Genomic DNA, 23,293 nt, shown 5'->3' on the forward strand with positions numbered 1-23,293 from the left:
TTGCCATGTGTATAATCCAATCATCTAGATATTGTGCGAACATCTCTGAAACTTGGCGATAGAGCATGATTTTCCATATCCGGTATATCAGCCAAGTCCCCGAATTCGCATTGTTTAGAAATATCTGTCCTCCTGAGACAACTCTGACTAAAATGAAACGCTTTCTGGTGAACAATTTTCCAGGCTTCAGGAATCTGTGCACTCTGTTCAGTTCATCCCAAACAGTAATTCAAAGGACTTGGCGTTAGGGAAATGATTGTAAAACATCAAAATCATACATTAAAAAAAATTTTTTAAGCGGCCACAAAAATGGCAGTATCTGTGCAAGGGAACATTGGTTTATTCTACCTGCCAAATATATGTTTACCTCTTGGAAAAGAGAAAAATGCATAGGTTAAATAAATTTTAAAATATTTTTATCTTGTAATGTCATTGACCCAGCATTGGGGAGGGTTTTTCCTTCCAGGTGAAAGATGTTCTTGAGTCTTCGCTCCCTGTTTCATTGCTAGGCAACAGATCTCCCACTGGCTTTTCCTGGATTTTTATTCTTCTGTGTCACTACCTGGATGTTTGTCCCAGTCTCAGTCTCAGAGATGGGGGATGTATGTGAGGAGCTAGGTAAAAGTTCCAGAAGCAATCTTGTTTTGCAAAATGTATGCAATTATCAAGTGCGTTAGGCTACATATCTCTGAAATGTGTGGCAAGTTACAATTTCTCAAGAATCAAATTGATTTTATTCCACTGATTTTCTTAGGAAACAGTCATATCTTGATTGCTCAAGTTTTACATCATCATTCCCTGGAAAATTGTGCTTTCATTTTGTGGTTGAGAAACAAGAAATATGCCACTTCACTAATTAAGTCAGATAATAACTGGAGAAGTGGAGATGACTGTATGCCCAGCAAGGAATGGGGTAACCAGAAGTTGAGCAGACGGAGAGCTAAAATGACTCTCCAGCTTTTCTGAGTTAGTTTTCTATGGTCTTTTTATTACTTTGTCTGAAACGCAAATTCCCAGAATGCCAGACACACCCGTATTCCAACACAAGCACAAAAACAAAATTGAAAGCCAACCACAGTTGAGTTTATTGCCTGTCACTTTGATTGGTCTTGTTCCCTCGCCCCTGCTTCTCACCCCAACTAACTTGGGTAATCAAAAGCTGTCTCTGTTTAATGGGGAAAACACATATAATTAAGAGGGTTAATATATGGGGCTTTCCTGTGTAGATAGATACTCAACTGATCAGAGCTCCCTCTTCTTGCTGACTCTGAACACTGCCAGGTATAGTTGATATGGTGTTTTTGGGGGGGCACAGCTGACCTTTACTGGGGAAGGTAATAGAGACGAACCCTTATATCCAACCCTTGTCGCTGTTGGGCTTGTTTTCTCTTCTCACACAAGATTAAGGGGTAGGCTTACTTGAGATTCTACGTTCTGGCAAGCCTTGTTGCTGAACTTGGCAGGAGCATTAAAATATCTTTATTAGAAGCCGTGAATCAAGTTCCATGGCAGAATTCATAACCTTCCAAATCTGGCTGCCTTCTTTTGTCAAACTTCATAGAAAAGTGTGGCTTAAAATAAAGTTTATTTTCAGGTGCAGACATCCAGTGATAATGGTAAATCTTGTTCTATAGCAAATGTGGGAAGTTATCATTTAAATGAAAACACATCACCCTGTGATTTAAAAATCTGTCTATGGAAGTTCTGAATATAAGCCAGAGAATTTTGCCTAGGAAAAGAGTTGGGTTGTAAAGGAACTCTGATGGATTTTGAAAAGCACCAATATTTTCTTTGAGCCTGATGAAAATCCATTGGCTTTGGTTCTTTAAAGATGCATGTTGGAATAGTTACAATGGGAAATTCTGTTAGTTCTTTCTTAGAGCAAAGGTTTGAAATTGCTTTCTCAAAATTGCCCCCAAGTTCTAGAAATCTAGCCTGAGGGAGCCTAAAATCTCAGAGATCTACAAGACTTAACCTGCCACTCAGGCGTGGGTCCAGCTATCAAGGGAAGCTATAGACAATGAGGGGATTTTTAAAATATTGGCAAGAGAGTTTAGCGTGTGACTAGGCTCTCCTCTGTCACAAGTAAAAGGTGACATAAAACAGACAAATCTGCAGAATGGGTCACAGAGAATCCCAAATGCTTCTTTGATCTTAGAAATGGCGGTGGGAGTAGTGGGGAGAAGAAACTAGTCTCTTGACCAAGGGGAAAGGTGGGAAAAGATAGCCTTTCAGTCCACAGAGATCAAGAGAAGCATCTTCAAGTTTGCTTTTGGTATGCACTATTATTCTGTATGAGTGACAGGAGTTAGATTAGAATAATCATCCTGGGTCAACTCTGAGAATCATAGAATTGTCCAGATAAATAGGGTTGAATGGCATTTTTAAAAGACTGTTAGGTACCAGATCATTGTCTTTGTATGCTACAGTTGTGGACATGAATGCTTTACAGACCCATTGCTTCGTACAAAGTAAAACTACTCTGTTTATGAAAATACTGTTGGTGAGTGGGAGGCATTAGCTTTATGTTAAAAAAATGGTGCATTTTTAAGATTGGATGTGATTGTCTCATAGAGAATAATTCTATGTTAGCATAGAGAAGGAAGGGGATTGGCTGTTTCAGCTCCTATGACTGATTCTTTGATACCTTGATAACTGAGCCGTGGATTTAGTGGGCTAAACGATTCATGTATATTATGTCCCTTTAAGTCTCAGAGGACCCAAGAACGCACTTTCTTTCAGTTGTGTAATAGCAGCTGTCTGAAAATACTGAAATAGGTTGATTCCTGTTACCTCCAGTGTCTGTCTGTTGCTTTTAATTGTTCAGAGCACTACGCCAGGGTGTGACCCTGTTACTTTGAGACACGTAGATTAGGAAATGGAACACCTTAGCTAAGTATGAGTGTATTTAACACGCCACCTGGCACGTCTCATAGCCACTGTGTGCTGTAAACACACCTTATTTATTAAGTCTCATAGTAAACTTGACCGAATGGCCGAGGAAACAACACGCCATTGTTTCTCCCTCAGTTGGCATCCATTAAGAACATTTGACTTGGAAGCTTGTCCTTCCCTTTCTATATATCTAAACCCTCTGTCAAAAATTAAATGGAGTTTGAGCAAACTCTCGAAGATCTGGGAGGTGTTTGATGAAACTGTGTTTTTTTGGTTTTCTTTAGGTAAATTGCTATGCCATTCCTCTCTGGTACAGACTGTCTGTCACAGAAATTCCCAGAAATTAAACTTCTTTCCATGAGGTGGGGAGATGAGGAAAGAACACCTCTGTTTTCGTTTCCTCCATAGAATAATGCATATTTGCTTTATAACATGCGATGCTGACAGGTTTGGACTCTGCTTCCAGATGTCCAGATGGTTTAATAAAAAAAGAATAATAATACATGACATATTTTCTTTTTCTGATCCAGCAAGAAACAGCTTTGTGTCAAGTCAACTTGTAAGTTATAAGTTGAAGGAAACGGTTATGTAAATAAAGAAGACTGATAGGAGAAAACAGGGCAGGTGAAGGCACTCTGCCCAGAAAAAAAAAAGGCATATAATAAAAATGACCTTTTTTTAAACAAAGACTGAAATGTTTATATGATTTAGCACAGTCTGAATTATATGTAGCTCTAGCCTCTGAGGTCATCTCAAATCCAGTATAATTGCAAACAGCTAGTGTCCTAGAGTCTTTGCTATACACTTCAATAAAACTATGTTTAAAGTTAAAACTAAAAAAAAAAAAAAGAGGAAAGAAACAGTATGAATAAGCAAGTTAAGACTATGACGGCTTACCTAAGGCAGACATTCATCAATCCAGATACATACTATGTGGAATAAATTTATAAACATAAAACTTCTAACTCCTGAAAATTAACTTTCCTTTTCAATATAAAGTTTAGTATTTTTAAAGCCTCTTGACTTTATATTTTAGCAAAAGCATGTATATGAATTTCATACTTGCTCTTCTGTTTTACAATATCCACTTTAAACAAGGAAGACTGAAAAAGCCCTTAAAGATTTTGCAATTCCATCTTGGCTATATCAACAATTTAAAAATAACAAACTAGTGTTTCCAGAGAAAAAATGGAATGGAAAATGTTAGATATATATATTTAAAATGGAGAACTGAAAAGTTCAGTATCATACACTGTACATAGTATGCAAAGCCACGTTTAACACTGAAATGTTGCAAGGAAATCCATTTAACCTTTAAAACAATGCTTCTTTTCCTTTATAATCATCTTCTGCCTGCAGTAATTTAAACATACTCATTTTATTACTGCTGAACATTCTTAATTCTTGATGATTTAATACATGGAGATTTCTTTCACATTTTTATTGAATATATATTACACACATATATACATATATAATACATATATACATGTAATATATGAATATATATTCACATAATCTTCAAACACCCATATTTTGAAAATATTCTGAGAATTCAATAGAAAAATTAATGAATGAGTTTTACAACAGTTTATATATATATTTAGATTCACGAACAGCCAGGCTATTCACAAATAATTTCAGCTTTGAGTAAATGTGCTAGGATGACCGCAGTCATTCTGCCGAAATTTCCTAATCATTTTTTTGGAGGGGCAGGGTAGGGTAGGAGTAAAGGTCTATGCAGGCTGCTCTGGGGCCCTGACAGTCCCTGACCTGGCCAGCTGGTGTTTCTGAGCTCAGTATTGGACCTGTCGGGATAAATCCTAATCAAGATAAAAATAAATGATACAAATTAAAAAATAAGAATAAAATAAAATTACTTGAGCACTCATGAAACTTACACATGCATATAGGTAATATACTATGTATACTATGTTTTATATATATATGATATATGGCATATATATAATTTCTCTTTAAAATTCACAGGAATCCTGTGAGATAGTTATTATTAATTTGATTAACCCAGTATATTAAAAAAAATTAAGGTAGAAAGAAATTAGTTACTTATAGTAAATGGAAATTCTCCCATTCATTACTACCGAGACCTGGCTTCCTGGCCTGGATTGTGCTAAGGTCCTTTTGCTTATCTGTGTAGGAAGAAATGTACTAAAACGTATTTGGCAGGCTCAAGGCCATATTAGGCAAGTGATGGACTTGAAATTAGACCCCAAGGCAACAGCTCAGACAGTTCTTTCTTTAGATAATAATTATGCAGGGAAAAGCAAGGAGCTGATTTTAAAAATCAAAATTAGCTCTATCATGAAGGAACAGAGCTCATACCCAGAGGGAAGGAAAGTAAGCTTAATTGCTGTGACCTTCTGCTGTTATTCAGAGGCCTTTGGACTCTGTCTCTCAGGTGGCTACCTTATGAATTGGCCAATATATAACCTAGTGGAATGAACCTTAGACATCCATGTGGGAGGCTGAGGTTCGAGACTTAGCTCTACCAGTGAGTCAAGTAGCTTGAAGTATGTCATGGGAACAGTGGGTAATCTATTAACTGGACAAACAAAAACAACATGCTCAAATGCTTTCAAAGAAAGACATTTTAAACACAAGATGTTATCATTATTGTTTTTAGAATAAGAAAATAAAACCCATTGCTATAGTCCTAAAATATTTCCTCTGGAGCTTAATTTTCCCAGTGTTTAATGAATGTTTTGGTCCATTTCCTTGCAAATGTGTGAGAAAGCCAGAGGAGAAGTACAAGAAGGTAGGTACCTGGGTTATCCAAGAACAGCACGTTAGGAAAATACAGGAGCATTTAGATATTCAAAACCTAAAGGTTGCCGTTGAGTTACATTTATTATTTGTCTGTTTTTTAGTATTTAGAAGTTGTCTACCGATGTTTGGGTAGCTAGAAAGGTAAGAACAATAAATTATTTTTTAAAATTTAAATATATTCAGTATTTTTTCCGTATAAAATCTCATGACTTCTGTAGTTGTATTTTGTTTTTGTTTTCTTCCTCTTGGAAATATGACAGTATACTGAAGGTTAGAAGTCGTACTGAGGAATTTGCTCAAAGATTTTAGCAAATGTCATATTTTAAGGCTATCATTTACACAGTCAAAGCTTCTATCTTTTCTTTAAATTTTTTTTAACATCTTTATTGGGGTATAATTGCTTTACAATGGTGTGTTAGTTTCTGCTTTATAACAAAGTGAATCAGTTATACATATACATATGTTCCCATATCTCTTCCCTCTTGCATCTCCCTCCCTCCCACCCTCCCTATCCCACCCCTCCAGGCGGTCACATAGCACCGAGTCCATATCCCTGTGCCATGCGGCTGCTTCCCACTAAAGCTTCTATCTTTGAGGTAGACATTTTCAGAGGGAAATAAAAAATAAGTTCCTGAGTTTGCCTTATACCATTATTTCAAGTTCTTTCTGATAAGTACTTCATGTCTTTTCTAGAAGTTGGATTCAGATTCTTTGGCTATAAGAATAAAGTATAATTATCAACTGATCACAGGGGCCATCGCGAGAATGGTGTACTAACGAACTTTCTAAATATTAATTTTTCAGCATCATTCTTAGGAATTTTTTTTAGAGATTTATAAACCAATTTAAATAGATCTTTCTGCTGAGTCTAGGATTCTCTGCCACCCTCTATCTGATTTAGTAACTTCAAGGTTCCCTTCTGGAATGCCTTACTAATTTCTAGGGTGGGAGTGGGTGGGTGGGTGGATTGGGGAGAAATGAGGGAAAATTAAGACTCTGTGGATCCTGTGGCTTGATAAACTTTGATATTCTACCAGGCTTCTACCAGAACTATGGAGGAGAACAGCCTGCTGGCAAACCAGCTGATGTGAAACCTAGAAGCCTAAACAGTATAATTTAAAATATTTCCTGATTAAACAAAATAAAAGGTCAGAATCTCAAAAATAGGACAATATGACATTAATCTACTGGTAAATTGTTACCATGGTTCAAATGAGGCTTGAATGGTACACCTTTCTTCCTGAAAGCAAACCATAAACCAGATATATAGGACAGGAGTTTTCGCTTCCAAAAATTGTACATGGCATTAGTTTTTCTCAATAGTCTAATTTTATACACCAGAGAGTTTTGTTAGTATTATCATTTTTCTATATAAAATATTAACTCAATACCAAGTGGTCAGGTTGTAGTTTTATACCTTAATATAATCTGTCTCTCTCTTTTGGTTAGAAAGAAATTAGAGCATATTTTTTAAGGTCTTTTATCTGTAGGGAAAAAAATGTTTTTCCCAAACTGATGTTATAGACATTCTTCTTTCAAGCTACTCCATAAATATTTGGAAACCTCCCTTAAATCAAATGACCTTTTATTTGATATGTTACCCAAAAAAGGCAGTTAAAGATGTAGTGGACAGATAACAGAATGGAAGGAAAAAGAAGGACACCATTTCTTTTGGAAAAGCAAAGTTTATTAAATGAAAGCTGAACCAGCTTTTAACTATGTCTGGTTGCAATTCTAGTAGTTAATTATTGCTTTTTGTCCAGTGAGACAAGTAGAAGTTTTTCGCGAAGCTGGTGCCTTTCCCGTTTGGATGGAAAGGGCAGCAGAGAAATCATGTAAATATCTTGTAAGGACAGATTGCCAAGAAAATCATTGACTGGCAGGATTAGGTGAAGCGAGGGGATGGGGAAAGGGAGTAGGAAGGCAAAGCCTAAGGTTTAAAACGTGGCATTGATTCAGTTTGTTTGTAGCAGGTTTTTGGCTTGAACCCTCTTCTAGTTCAAGGACATGTTCTTAGGACTTTGCCAGTTGTTGGTGTCAGGGTTCATACTCAAATGTAGACATACATAGTCCAAATATTAAGATATCATTTATCAACGTTCTCTACATACATAGACTGGCTCTGGAGAAAATTACGGAAAGTGAGGTTAGGGTTTTGAATACTCTTTGTCACTTTACTACTCTTTCCTCACCCCTACCTTATGATCTGGTCTCCCCTGAGACCTGCCTTCCCCTGTAGGCTCGCGAGATCCAAAACTCTCTTCCACCCCCATTCCTCCACCTAATAATGTTTGTATTCCATTTCCTGAGGGTTATTTCTCTGCTGGACCTAATCTGATAAGGTAATGCCTGCTGAGTTGTTAAGTAATAAATAATTGCCCCTACTTTGCCCATCTAAGATCATAATTTTGAAAAGGAAGATCTTTCAAAGCTTTATCTTTGAAAGCATGACTAATGTTGGGTATTTTATAGAATAGAGAAGCTGGTTAGTAGAGAGAACATATTAGATTAAGCAACCTCCCAATGGCGCACTCCCCTTACTGGGCATATTTTTCAAACAAGACTTTCAAAGTTGGCATCCAACATTTATTAAAAAGCACTTGAATTGATGACCACGTATATATACTATCAAAGAAGTGCTTGGTCCTGATAAACTTAGTTTCTTTCCATCTGATATTCTTGAATTCATGAAATGCTGCAGTGAGTGAAAATAAACAGTAGTGATTAATTTAACCTTTACTATATTCTAGTATTTGCTCTCTGGATAAGTCCACCTTCCCAGATGATTTATGTATTAGTTGGGATGTTTTCGGTTGTAAGTAACAGACCTCCAACACAAATTAGCATAAATAACAAACCATATTTACTGGCTCCCATGTCTGAAAAGTCCAGGCGTGTTTTGATTAAGGCGGTCTCCCAGTTTTCTGTGATTCCCTTGGCTATGCCCTCCTCTGCATGCTGGCTTCATCCCATTCTCACTCTGGTTCCCATCATATTCTCAGAATGGCTGCCAGTAGCAACCGGGGCAACATGTTAACTTGATTCACATCCAAGGGGACAGAGATGGTCACTTCCTATAACCATTTAATAAAAGTCTTGAGATTTACTCTGATTGGGCCAATCACTGTGGCCAGGAAGAAACCAAATGCTGATTGATCTAGGTTTGGATGAAAGCCTCTATTGAACCAACCTTTGCTTTAAGTGGGGAAAAAATAATATACCTTGGAGCTGGGATGGAGTCAATCCATTCCAAAGCTCATGGCATATGGCATACTGAGTGAGGGACATTTCCAAAGAGAATCTGAGGGCAGTTTGCCAAAGTGGAATAAATTCTAAGTATGTAACCAAATATTATTCACCAAGTTCCTTTATGTGAAGTGCATTCTTTCAACTTTTTGACAAATGCACAGGAAAACAGAGGTATAGAGTTAATCTCTTGTCAAACAGGAAAATTGTATGTGACTCATATCTAGTTCAGCAAAGAAAGCTTCCTTTTTTTTTTTAACATCTTTATTGGAGTATAATTGCTTTACAATGTTGTGTTAGTTTCTGCTGTATAACAAAGTGAATCAACTATACATATACATATATCCCCATATCTCCTCCCTCTTGCATCTCCCTCCCACCCTCCCTATCCCACCCCTCTAGGTGGTCACAAAGCCCCGAGCTGATCTCCCTGTGCTATGCGGCTGCTTCCCACTAGCTATCTGTTTTACATTTGGTAGTGTATATATGTCCATGTGACTCTCTCACTTCATCCCAGCTTACCCTTCCCTGTGTCATCAAGTCCATTCTCTACATCTGCATCTTTATTCCTGTCCTGTCCCTAGGTTCTTCAGAACCTTTTTTTTTTTTTTTTTTTTAGATTCCATATATATGTGTTAGCATATGGTATTTGTTTTTCTCTTTCTGACTTACTTCACTCTGTATGACAGACTCTAGGCCCAACCACCTCACTACAAATAACTCAATTTCGTTTCTTTTTATGGCTGAGTAATATTCCATTGTATATCTGTGCCACATCTTCTTTATCCATTCATCTGTTGATGGACACTTAGGTTGCTTCCATGTCCTGGCTATTGTAAATAGTGCTGCAATGAACATTGTGGTACATGACTATTTTTGAATTATGGTTTTCTCAGGGTATATGCCCAGTAGTGGGAATTCTGGGTCATATGGTAGTTCTATTTTTAGTTTTTTAAGGAACCTCTCTACTGTTTTCCATAGTGGCTGTATCAATTTACATTCCCACCAGCACTGCAAGAGGGTTCCTTTTTCCCCACATCCTCTCTAGCATTTATTGTTTGTAGATTTTTTGATGATGGCCATTCTGACCAGTGTGAGGTGATACCTCATTGTAGTTTTGATTTGCATTTCTCTAATGATTAGTGATGCTGAGCATCCTTTCATGTGTTTGTTGGCAACCTGTATATCTTCTTTGGATAAATGTCTATTTAGGTCTTCTGCCCATTTTTGGATTGGGTCGTTTGTTTTTTGATATTGAGCTGCATGAGCTGCTTGTGTATTTTGGAGTTGCTTCGTTTGTCAGTTGCTTTGTTTGCAAATATTTTCTCCCACTCTGAGGGTTGTCTTTTTGTCTTGTTTACGGTTTCCTTTGTTGTGCAAAAGCTTTTAAGTTTCATTAGGTCCCATTTGTTTATTTTTGTTTTTATTTCCATTTCTCTAGGAGGTGGGTCAAAAAGGATCTTGCTGTGATTTGTCATAGAGTGTTCTGCCTATGTTTTCCTCTAAGAGTTTTATAGTGTGTGGCCTTACATTTAGGTCTTTAATCCATTTTGAGTTTATTTTTGTGTATGGTGTTAGGGAGTGTTAGGGAGTGATCTAATCTCATAGTTGTACATGTACCTGTCCAGTTTTCCCAGCACCACTTATTGAGGAGGCTGTCTTTTCTCCATTATATATTCTTGCCTCCTTTATCAAAGACAAGGTGACCATATGTGCATGGGTTTATCTCTCGGATTTCTATCCTGTCCCATTGATCTATATTTCTATTTTTGTCTCAGTACCATACTGTCTTGATTACTGTAGCTTCGTAGTATAGTCTGAAGTCAGGGAGCCTGATTCCTCCAGCTTCATTTTTATTTCTCAAGATTGATGAAAGCTCCATTCTGCTCTAGTAACCAAATCTTTACTCTTTCTTAGAACTGGATATACATACTTAATCATGTGAGAGATTCCAAGGAGCACATGGTTAAATGACACTTCTAGTCCCCAGCCGTGGCAGTAAGTTCTGAGATGCCGCATATGATTAAGAGGAAAAGATGGTAGCCAGCCAAAGTTATGAATTCCACATAACTGGTGTAAGATTTACGTGCCCATCCTGAGACTGAATGCAGGGCATGTATGTGTCTCCTATTTATAAAAAGGTAATTCTGAGGAAAGAACCCATTCAGTGCTTAAAGAGTTACCTAGGAATCGATTTCCTTTATTCTCATTTCTCTTCTTGATTCTATTGCTTCTATGTCTTCTAAAAGTCAATCATTAGAAATTTTAATTTGATGTCCTTACGATAGCTCTTACTTTATTACAGTGAAGGGAAAAGGAAGAAGAAAACCTGTCTTCAACTTTCAGATCATCATGTTCAAATATTTAAGACAATCCAGGTAGCAGAAAGCAGCAAATAAGTATTTTTCTGCTTGGTATTGACAAGTAGGCCTAGAGCAGCCATGCTCCAGTCCCCAACTTTATGGCTACCAGAGTCTCTACATCTAAAAGTACCTCTTTATCTTCCTCTAGTGCCTAGAATTCTTACCTGTAGGATCATTCCTTGTTTGCTTTTAGACCTTATCCCAGCAAGTTACTTTTCAGAATTCTTAATACAGACTACAGAGTAAAACATGCTGTTCATATGCAACTTAAATCACGTGCCAAGCTTAGAATGTAATATGGTTGGCCCTTGCCTATCTGGCCCTGGCTGTGTGTCTTTTTTCATTGGACAGGACATACCTGGACCAGATCAACTAGAATCCTTACTACAGTTTTAGAAATAGAAATGAAGTTAATATCTTTCAGGATGCCAGACATGTAGGTATAAAGGTAGAAGCATGGGAGCTATTAGTGGCCATATTTTCTACTCTGTGGACAGGACAAGCCAGGATGCAGTTACTACTGTGGTATTTGAGTCAAACAAAAGCGTGAAGGATATGCAAGCTCCAACAGATATACCTAAATCTAAAAGGAAACAAACAAAAAAATACAAAATCCGATTAAATGGTGAAAAAAATGTAGCTGAAGCCTCAGGTGGTAAAATTCCATTTATCCAAATCAGATGGAAATATATGCTAAAGGAATGTCTGAAGCCTGCTTTCAGAGGCAGGAACGGTATCAGTCTATGTCTGCTGTCCCAGACCTTTCATCCTGACCCCAAATCACACAGGTCAGTAGCAACCTTGACACACTGAGATGACAATACCAGTTCTTCTCTGAGTCACAAAACAATCTCCTTGAAGAGGTTTAAAGTTAAATATAGACATGGTTAAGTACATACTTTGGTATTAATGTAGGAAAAATATGCTTACATTTGGTAATAAATTATTTATAGTTTTAATATGTGTAAATTATTTATTGATGCTGTGATGGTTGATTTCATATGTCAGCTTGAGACTTGGCTCGGGTGCCCAGCTGTCTGGTCAAACACCAGTCTAGATGTTGCTGTGAAGGCATTTCTTAGATATGATTAACATTTAAATCAGTAGACTTGGAGCAAAGCAGAGGACCCTCCATAGAGTGGATGGGCCTCAGTTGAAGGCCTTAGGAGAAAAGACTGAGGTCCTCCAAAGAGGGTGGAGTTCTGCCAACCACCCCACCCTCAACGTGCTCCCTGCCAGACTGCTTTTGGACTCAAGGCTGCAGCGTGAACTCTTTTTGGAACTACCATCTGGTCAGTCTGCCCTTTGGACTAGCCAGTTCTCTGTCTCTCTTCCTCTCTGTGTACACACTGCACACACACACGCGCACGCGCACAAGCTATTGGTTCTGCTTTTCTGGAGAACCCTGACGAGTACATATTTATAACAAATGACTCCAAAACTTCGTGGCTTAAAGGCACAAGTATTTATTATCTCACAGTTTCTGTAGATCAGGAATCAAGGTGCAGCTCTGCTGAATACCTCTGCCTCAAAGTCTCTTCAAGGCTGCAGTCGAGGTGTCAGCTGGGGCTGCAGTCTCATTTGAAGGCTCAACTGAGGGCAGGGAGAGGGTGGTTCTGCTTCGAAGTTCATTCACCTGGTTGCTCACGAGATTCAGTTCCTCATGGTTTGTTGATCTGATTGTCCCAGCTCCTCACTGGCTGTTGCCTGAAGGCTTCCCTCTTGTTCCCTGCCACATGGGTCTTCCATAGGGAAGCTCACAGCACAGCAGCTGGCTACCTCAGAGTGAGCAATCAAGAGAGGTAGGAGGTCACCAAAGACAGAAGGCAGTTTTTTCATAACCTCATTTTGGAAGTAACATAACATCACTTCTCTTGCATTCTATCCACTAGAAGTCACTAAATGCCAGCCCTCCAAGGGGAGGGTATTGCACAAGAATGTGAATACCAGGAGGGGAGGGTCATGGGGGGCCAGCTTAAAGGTTGCTACCACATTTAGCTTGTTAGAGAATCTGACAGTTGAGGTTTTTAAATTCTAATTTAAAATCATAATTAAAGAACTGATTTGAACTTGGGATGTATGTTGCAAAACAAGAGAGACTTTTTTCCTAAGATTGTAAAGACTACTGAGATGCTTGAGGGGACTTCAGATTTACCATATTTATGAATTTAATATATTAGGTTTACTACAGTAGTGTAAATACTTGAGAAAGTACTTGGGGGAAACTTCACTTGTCAGGTCGGATCAGGCAACAAATGTATTAATCTTACGGATGCATCTAAAATGTTGAAGGCAATTAAATTAACTAATTTGTGAGAAGCCTGTGTGTGTACTGAGTTCTGTAACTTGAGTGACTCAAAGAGCAGTCAAAGACCAATTTGAAAGTTATTGTTAAATTCTACTAAATTTATAAATACGAGTATATGATGTATATACATATATATATATGATTAAGGGCTTAAGGGAAACTAAGTTTTAGTATTTTTTACTTTAGTAAATTGAATATCAATTGAAGAGAATCCCAGTAGCTGTAATTTGTCCTTTCTTTGAAAAAAAATTAATGCCCTCAGAGAAAATGAAATCTGACATTGATAAAAGCAAGTCTTCAGAGAGAGAAACAGAGAGAAGATTCAAATAGATGAGAAGAAATGGGCAGTGCCGATATTTTGGAGATCTTGGTCCCAGGTGTTCCTGCCTGCCATCAGCTGCATTCCTGCCCTCGAGTTCTGGAAGACACCTTGATGTCCTTACAATTGTTTTCTCTTGAAACCAAGAGCCCAAACTCATGTTTTTCCCTATAATCTCTTCTGCAGAAATGTAATTTGTGAAACACACACTGGACACACTATCGTCTCTAATAATAGTAACCATGAGAGTCAGAAAACCTCTCCAGGATGGGAATGATGAGACACCATTTCACTCTTGACCTGCCATCCTTTCTTCCCAGATCTGTCCATTTCCCTGTTTATTAAGAATAAGTAGATTTGATAGTTGAGCCCTGCCTCATGTGGCTGTGGAGGAAATAATCAGTTTCAAAATGTGCTGAAAAGAATGATTCTGGTTCAAGGTTGCTGATGTTACTGTTGCATTTCAGTGATGCTGATGATGCTTTTATAAACTCTGTGGTTTTTTTAAACTTTGAGTTGTCTTCCTTGTCACTGCTCATTTCTCATGTGGCACTGCTGATTCTGATTCCTAACTGTGCCCCTGTCTGTGTTTACCTCTTCATCTCCATGGTTACTGCATGTACTGAAGCCTCTATCATCTCTTCTATGGAATTTTGTGATATTTTCCCACTAAGTTACCCAGATTTTCAGGTCAGCTTTTCTCTATTCCATTCTGAAACCACCCCAAGCTCATCTTCTCAAACACAAATAAGTCCATATTACTTCTTCTCAACGTCCAGGAAAGGTCCCCAACTGCCAAAGTAAAGTGCAGACCTCTTAGAATGACTCACAGGGTGCTTTACACCAGCTTTCAACCCTAAGTTTTATGCTGAAATCATAAGGAACTGATTTTAGTTTGTTGAACCAATTATGCACTTGCCCTCTCCTTGGAACATCTTCCTCCAAATTCTTAAAAATCTGTCAAGGCTGGGCTCAAGTGTCTCCTTTTTATGAAGTCTCTCCTTCCCTGACCCACCCAAGCAGAGTTTCCGTTACAATTTTCCCATCCACCTTGTACAGAAATCTGTTACAATCTTTATAGCATGGAATTGTAATTTTTTCCTCTACATGTTTGCTTCCCAAACATGATTGTGAGCTCCTTGAAGGCAGACATATAACTTATTCATCCTTGGCTGCTTGGTTTCTAGGGCTGTGCTTGAAACAAGGAGGTTATTCAGTAAACGTATGTGAACTGAAGGTAGATCTATTACTATTCTTGGAATTTACAACATTAAATGTAGTTTAAATTTAAAATTTCACTCAGGAAATACCCTACTTCAGAGCCCTAAGAAAATTATTTAACTTTCCTTACAAATTTCTCTTCTATGGGTAGAAAGGACTGGTTTAGACTGTAACAGAGCACTAAATTAAAGTAAAGCAAGATTGTCTCTTTCTTGAGATAGAGGGACAGGGAAGAATAGAAAAGTACTTTATTGCTTTAGTTTTTTACATGCAGGTTGAAATGTCATTAAAGTAAGATTTCTCACAGATAAGCTGAAACACAACAGGGTTGATTGACTATATTTAAGTTAAGCAAGGGGGAGTTTAAAGAAGGGCTAGTTTTCCCCTTTATTTACGTTTTGTTTCGGTGTAAAGGGGGAGAACACAAGCAGGGATGGACTCAGGGAAGCTTATGACTGAGAATTACTTGGGCTGACTCAGCCTCTTCTCTTTTCTATAAAATGCTTAAGGAGCCATGAAGAGGTGAATGAAACAAGATACTAGCATTTGCCTTAGAAACATCTAAAAGTGAGGAGCCTATTAAAAGAGAAAGTCTTAGAAATAGAGTCACAGGTATAGAAAACAAACTTACGGTTCCCAAGCGGGGAAAGGGGGAGGGAAGGATAAAATGGGAGAACTGGGACTGACACATACACACGACTATATATAAAATAGATAACTAATAAGGACCTTCTGTAGAGCACAGGGAACTCTACTCGATGCTCTGTGATAACCTATATGGGAAAAGAATCTAAAAAAGAGTGGATATATGTGTACGTATAACTAATTCACTTTGCTATACAGCAGAAACTAATACAACATTGTAAATCAACTAGACTCCAATAAGAATTATTTTAAAAATGAGGAAGTTGTATTGGAAGTCTGCCATTTCTCTTGGTTCTGAGTTTCTACCCAATCAAGTTGTGCGTTTGCATGTATGTGTGTGTAGAGCTCTCCAAATAGTGTTGTTCTGCTTAGTTTTTTGTTGGTTTTTTTTTTTTTTTAAGTTTTGAATATTTTACAGCAATGACAAGAAAAATAGGATTGCTCGGAGTTCAGCAATCCTCATTAGTCACTCACCACAACTGGTAATTAGATGAAAAAGATAATGGGAAGCAGGGACTAAGCAGGACTCTGTCATCCTGTGTGTGAAATGATGCTGAGAGACCGAGCAACCCAGCAACCCTGGTGCCTGACTTGTTTTAGACGTTTTAGAACACAAAGAAAGAATTGGCAGGGATAAAGCCCTATTGTGGATGGGCCGTTTCGGGTTATGACTGATCACCCCTCACCACTAAACAGTTCAGGTGAACCAACATGTAAAAAAGCACTTAACTATGTGATAAGCACTTAACCAGCGAGGTATTGGGCACCATGGAAAGGCCTGCTTTTCTGTCTTAGGTGCTGTGATTATAATAAGAAAAGCTTATTCATTGTTCAGTTGCATCTGAATCAACAATGATTACAAACATCTGTATGCAGGTAATTCAGAAATCTATTCCTTATGCTTTTATACTAGGCTAAATATGAAATCCATGTTTCTCTGAAATTTATCCAAATTTTTTTCCTAGCATCTTTACCCTAAAACTTCCATCATCGCCTCCCCCACCCCCAATTTTAATTTTCTTCCACTTGCAGGAATTCTATCCAAAACATCCCCTGGCACATTCTCCTTCTCCTTTCAATATAGAGAAGATTTACAGATGAGGATAAAAAGGGAAGAGAATAAGCAAAAGCTGGGGTGGGGTGGGGCTGGATTTGGGGAAGCCTATAATTTGATAAGGATGAGCTCAGATAAGGCAGGACTGGTGAGTGGTGGTCAGATTGGGAAAGGTCTGGAATGTTCGGCTGGAGGTCTGGACTTCATGCCTCTGGAAACAGAAGGCAGAAGGTTCTGAGCCGGGGAGTGACCCAGTTAGAGCATGTGTTAGGTTACACCACATCAGTATTTCGGGTTAATAGACACTGGGGACTTAAGAGCAGTTAATGAGAAAAGTAAAATTACTTTAGCACATGTAAGATGTTATGAGAACTTGATTTGGGGCAGTAGAAATGGGTCAGAGGGATGAGGAAAACAAAAGATCAAAGACCAGAAAGATGCAACTTTCTGACTCAGTTTCATATAAGGCAGCACGTTCATCCCCATAAAACCCTAGGTGTCTGCTTGTGTTGTTCCTGTAAACTTTCAACATCCCCTCACTGGTAAGACATAGGAAGTGACCAAAAAAATCATTTTCACCATAATACTTGAGCAGCCATTAGATAAGGGTGATAAAGTTTACTTAAGAAAACAGTGCTCAAAACATCCTCCTTGCCAAGAAAACCTCCCCCCCCCCCATCCCCATGGGCAGGAAGAATGGAGCAGGCCATTAATCAACTAACATTTTGTGAGCCTTTTGCCACGCAATCTGAATAAAGTAGTCTTTGGATTTATCCAAAATTAGGCAGCCTCCGTGATTCATTTGAAAAGGTCCCTGCCGTAGGCTGGAAGTAGGCACCTGGCTATATGATGGGGAAGCAGCAAAGTAGGTACACAGTTCTGGAAAGCCTCCTACCAAATACTTCATCTATTAAATAGATAGGGGAAAACAGACATTAAAAAAGTTAGAAAGGAAGCAAAATAGTGCAGGAATACCATAATGACCTTTTGTGACTAAGGAAAAGTATCAACATTATCATGGATGGTATTTACTTTGTATAAACTAAACTGCAAAGACCATTATATAGTGCATAGAATAGAAGCAAAAGTTAAAAGAGATTTAAAGCTCTTTTGGTCCAATTTCCCACTTAGGTAGAAATGCTGTGCACAATATCCCTAATAGGTGGCTAACTGGTATCAGCCTCCATCATCTCAATGAGCAATGAATTGTCTGCTTCCAGGGCAAATGTATTTCATTTGGAGTATCCTAATTCTGATGGTACCTTATACCACATCACTTGGACCTCCACTTATTCACAGTTCTGTTCCTTGGAGAAAACTACGTCTATTCTGTCTTCCTTACAATAACTCAAATGGGAATTTTTGTCCTAACTGCGGGGGGAAACCAAGGGGGTTGTAAAGAGAAGTGTGGGATGACAAATTACGATTTGCTCACTCAAAGACCTATTTGTGTTCTATTGGGTCCACCATTATATGTACTGTTTTTTCTTCTTTCCTTTGGACTCATCAGCTAATTATTATTATTAAGATCTCTTCTCAATTAGCTTACTGGTTATACATGATTTATCTTATATATTACCATAGGCATGCTTGATTTATTGATATCTAATATAAATTAGTGTTTTTTAACCAAATTTTAGAAAATACAGATACCGTAGAGCACCTTAACTCTATTTACTCTTAACTTCTGTGCTTTCATATATGTTAAATCCTGAAAGTCAGTAGTTTCATTGCTTAATAAAATAAATACTTATTTCTATTTCCTCACTTCCCTTTCCTTTTCCAATATCCTTCATATCTCCCTGCATTTCTCTTTCTCCATCTGGGGATCCTTTCTGCTGCCTGAAAAACTCCTTGATTGTATTTCTTTGAATGTGGATCTGTTGTGATAAGTTCTCCCAGTTGTTTGTTTGTTTGTTTGTTTTTTCTGGAAATATCTTTATTGCACCTTCAATTTTGAAAGATTTTTTTTTTTCTGCATGTAGAACTCTAGGTTTTTTGTTTGTTTTGAAACTTGAAACATTATTTCATTGTCTTCTGACTTAGGCAGTTACTGGTAAGAAGTCTGTTGCCAATTTTATTTTTGCTCCTTTGCTTCCCTCTGGCTGGTTTTAAGATTTCATTCAGTCATTGGTTTTCAGTGGGTTTTACTATCTATTTGGCAAGGCAGGATTTTCTTCTTGTCATTTGTATTGATTCTTGAATCAGAAGCTTGAATTACTTTTGGAAAATTCTTGAACATTGGCTTCAAATATTGCTCCTACCTCAATTTCTGTTTCCTTCTTTTCTAGGACTCTAATTGCACTCATATTAGACTGTTTGAAGGTCTATATTTCCTTTATACTGTTTTCCGTATTTCTCATCCCCCTTCCTCTTTTTGTTTCAGTCTAGACATTTTCTGCTGACCTATTTTCTTATTCACAGATCAGACTCACAAATCCTGTCTTCAGCTATGTCTAATCTTTAATTTCATCTATTGTTTTCTAAATTTCCATTATTGTATTTTCAGTTCTAGGACTCTTATTATTTCTAGTTCTTTAGCAAAATTCCCAATCTTGTCATCTAATTTTTAAATATACTAATCATAATTATTTTAAAGTCTGTTTCTGATGACTGCAATATCTGGCCCTTAGGGACTGTCTTTAAAAATACATTATTATTTTATCACTATCTGTTTTTATGTATATTAATTTGTATTGGAATGCTAGAAATTGTGTATGAAAAGTTATGGAAGCTTTGGCTGATAATTTTTCTCCAGAGAAGGTTTTTAATAGCATATGGCAGACCAGGAGAATAATATTATATCAGTTAAATCTAATACGATATTAAGCTGATTTGAGTCTGGGTTTTAGTCTTCATAAGGCCTGGTCTCTATTTCTGGTTTGCCCTTACTTATAAAGTATAACCTTTTGGGGGCCTCAGATGAAAGCCTGGTCTATTTTTTATTACCTCACCACCATAATGGGAACTGGCTCTTACTGTTTTCTCCCTCACGTAGTGATACTGATGAGAGCTATGCTTAGCTTTTCACCAAGTTTGCCTGTCTCTCAAACCAAGCTGCGAATGGCTTGGGGGGAAACTGGCTCAGATCGTTGGGCTTTCTTTTCTGTATATCCTTTCTTTCCACAATCTTTTCCTCTTAAGTCCTGGCTGTTTGATAGTCCTAAGCTCCATTTCTCCGCGCCATGTAACTCTTTTAAGTCTGTTCTATTCTACTTCTCTGCAGTTTAGCAACCATGCTCTGCTCAGTAAAAGCATCTCTGTGCTTTTACAAATTGGTGGTGTCTCAACAGAAAATAGCAGAAATACCATGCTCATTTCAGTGGGTTTATCTTCTCTCCAGCATCTTGGTCCCTTAAATTCTGATTGCCTGGATAGCTTTCCTATGCCATCAGTGAGACGATTCTTTTTTTTTGCATTCAGTCAAGCTTCTTTTAGTTTTCTTTCTTTCTTCCTTCCATTTCCCCCTCTCCTCTTTTCTTCTTCTTCTCCTTCTTCTCCTTCTTTCTTTCTTTCCTGAAGCCCATCAAAGCCAGAGGCTACTTGGTAATTTTTACGCTGTTGAACATACTATATATATATTTTTCCTGGTTTTAGGAATTTCTCATATTTTTCTATACTCTCTTTGTTTTCAGAGCCTTCCTGCATTAGTTAGCATTTGTTGCATAACAAAGAACCCATACATTCATGGATTAAAACAACAATTTATTTATCTTGCAATTCTGGAGGTTGGTGATTTGGGCTGGGCTCAGCTGCTTTGAGTCAGGCTTGGCTAATCTTTCAGTGAGGCTCACTCATGTATCTGCTGCCGGGTGGGGGGATGGCTGGGAACTGGCTAATAGGAGGGTTTTGGTTCTTCCCTATGTGATGTCTCATCCACCAGCAGGTTAGCTTCAGGCTTGTTCATGAGGTGGCGGGATTCCATGCACAAGAGCAGAAACATGCGAAGGCCTCTCCCGAAATCACACAATATCGATTCTCCTGCACTGTTGTGACAAAGGAGGTCACAAGGCCAACCCACATTCAGGGTTGGAGAAATAGACTCCACCTCTCATTGGGAGAAGCTGCAAAGAATTGTGGCCACTTTTTGGTAGTCTACAACGCTAAAGTCATCGTTAATTCTAATAATTTAAATTTCTTAGACTTTTGCTCATTGATAGTCACATCCATTGCAAACAATGATAGTTTTATCTTTTCCTTTCCAATGTTTTACAATGCCATTTCCCTTCATTGCCTGATTGCACTGGATTGACCATTCAGTACAATTTAAAATAAAAGGAGAGAGAGTGGACATCCTTGATTTGTTCCCAATTGCAGAAGAAAAGATTTTGAAAAACTTTTCAATATTAATATGCTGTACTTTGTGGATACTTGTATTTTTTCTGCATATATTAAAATGATTTTTAAAGTTATTTTGTTAATATGATAATTTCACTGATTCAATTTGAATATTAGACCAAATTTAATTACTATATTAACCAATTTGTTGATTTCTGTTATTTTTTGATGTGGAAGAGTTTTTTGCTAACTTATTTAGAATTTTTGTGTTTATTGTGGCACAAGTGTTATTGAGCTACACTTTTTAAAATAATGTCTTTGGGGCTTCCCTGGTGGTGCAGTGGTTGAGAGTCCGCCTGCCGATGCAGGGGACACGGGTTCGTGCCCCGGTCCGGGAAGATCCCACATGCTGCGGAGTGGCTGGGCCCGTGAGCCATGGCCGCTGAGCCTGCGCGTCCGGAGCCTGTGCTCCGCAACGGGAGAGAGGCCCGCGTACCACCAAAAAAAAAAAATGTCTTTGGAAGGTTTTGGTGAAAATTAATAAAGGAAAACCTCACTAAGATGGAGTCAGGAAGCCAAAAGGGGGAGCACTCAGGCAGTACCACCTGATGTCAATTACAGGAAGCATTGTCAATTGCAGACCCCAACAGAAGAATCATCAACAGGAAAGAATCATGCATCACAGGTCCCAACAGGAAAAGATGTACATGGTGTCTCCTACAAGAAATTGACTACCCCAGCAACTCAGCCAGTGAGAAACCGTCATCACCCTGAACTCTCACTTTTCTCGGATGGACTTTTTTCAAAATAACCCCTTCCATTTTGCTCCTTTTCTCTCTAGAAAATAACATTCCTTTTTGTTGTGTGTTGGACTTGCCTATGGCTTTTGCCATAGCTTGCTTTTCCTGAATTGCTATTCCTCTGCTATTCCTGAATAAACCCATTTTTGGTGGTAAAATAACTGTTTTATTTTTAAGGTCCGTATTTGAAATCAAGGTTATAAATTGGGAACTGGCTTCTTCTGTATTCTGGGAGAGTCAGCGTAACATTGGAATTGCTTCCTCCTTAAATATTTGAGAGAATTAACCAGTGAAGCCATCTGGGTAAAGACTTTCTTTATGGGAAGTATCCAATTATAGATCAAATAAATTGGCTAGTTTGCAATCTCTTTAGTAGTTATCTGACTAATCCAATTTTCTTTCTCTACTTGTGTCCATTTTAGTAAGTTGTATATTTCTCAGTATTTTCCCATTTAATGTATTTACTATTGCAATTTGTTAATAATATCCTTGTACTATCTTTTCATTTTCTACAGAACCTGTTTTTATTCCTGAAGTTGTTATTTGTGAATTCTCCTTTTACTACCAATAGTATGAGGTGTTTTACCCCAGTTTCACCTAATTTAAACTCCATCGACAGGGTGCTACTGAGTGAAAGAGTAACAGCTCTAGCTAATAGTCATTTGATAAGTTTGAGTTTATTAGTTATAGTTCTGGCAGGAGAGAAATGGCACTCTCAAACTGGGCAATTTGAAGAGAGCTGAGTAAAACATTTATTTATAAAGTTATCTGTGGTGTTCAGGGAAATAGCAAGGGGGAGCGTAGGACCCTGGGGTAGTAACTGCAGGAGATTATTACCACCCAAGGACCTGGAGAAGAGAATGGTTACCAGGCTGTATTGTGAGTAGCTATAGGGGAAGGACTCCCAGACAGATGCTGATACCAACAACTCAGGAATGAAGCCAAGGAAAAATACCCTGACCTCACTTTCCTCTGGTCCTCCAGCCTCTTTTGAGAGCCTCCTGTTGACTGAACCAAATCAGGTGCTGACAGGCAAAGGAGTAGTTAGTCTTTATATATCAGCAGCCTGGGAGGGCAATCACAAGATATTCAACACATTTTGGATAGCCATTTTGTTATACTTCTCAGCAGTGTCATTGGCTTAGTAGGTCAGTACTCAGTGAGGCTGCAAAACTGGAGGAACTTGTTAAGCAAAGATGAAACATTTGACAAGTATAGTGTCTCCCCTGCCTACTCAGGCTGATTTCTAGATGAAGAGGTTGGAAGACAGAATGCTAGTGGTATCTTTTGGTGTCTTCTGGTTACATTTAGCAAGGAATAGAACTAGCAGTTAAACTCAGGCTGATATAGTTTAGTTGGCAGTAAAAATGGAAAGAA

General features: G+C 38.1%; 1 protein-coding gene across 12 annotated transcripts in view; it reads left to right on the top strand.

The window, feature by feature from the left end:
• CEP44 (centrosomal protein 44) overlaps positions 1-23,293 on the top strand; it is a 142,362-nt gene that overhangs the window by 107,894 nt on the left and 11,175 nt on the right. The window contains exon 13 of one of the 12 annotated variants that reach the window (XM_033857551.2): positions 21,757-22,077. The exons of 8 other annotated variants lie outside the window; for them this stretch is intronic. In XM_033857551.2, the coding sequence (XP_033713442.1) occupies positions 21,757-21,927 (171 nt within the window). In that variant the 3' untranslated portion in view covers positions 21,928-22,077. Of the gene's footprint in view, positions 1-21,457; positions 22,078-23,293 lie in introns of those variants that run through there. 3 more of the 12 variants (XM_073805761.1, XM_073805767.1, XM_073805765.1) reach the window with 3 other exon arrangements.

Source organism: Tursiops truncatus, chromosome 6 (assembly GCF_011762595.2).
Source record: "Tursiops truncatus isolate mTurTru1 chromosome 6, mTurTru1.mat.Y, whole genome shotgun sequence".
NCBI classification, from domain to species: Eukaryota; Metazoa; Chordata; class Mammalia; order Artiodactyla; family Delphinidae; genus Tursiops; species Tursiops truncatus.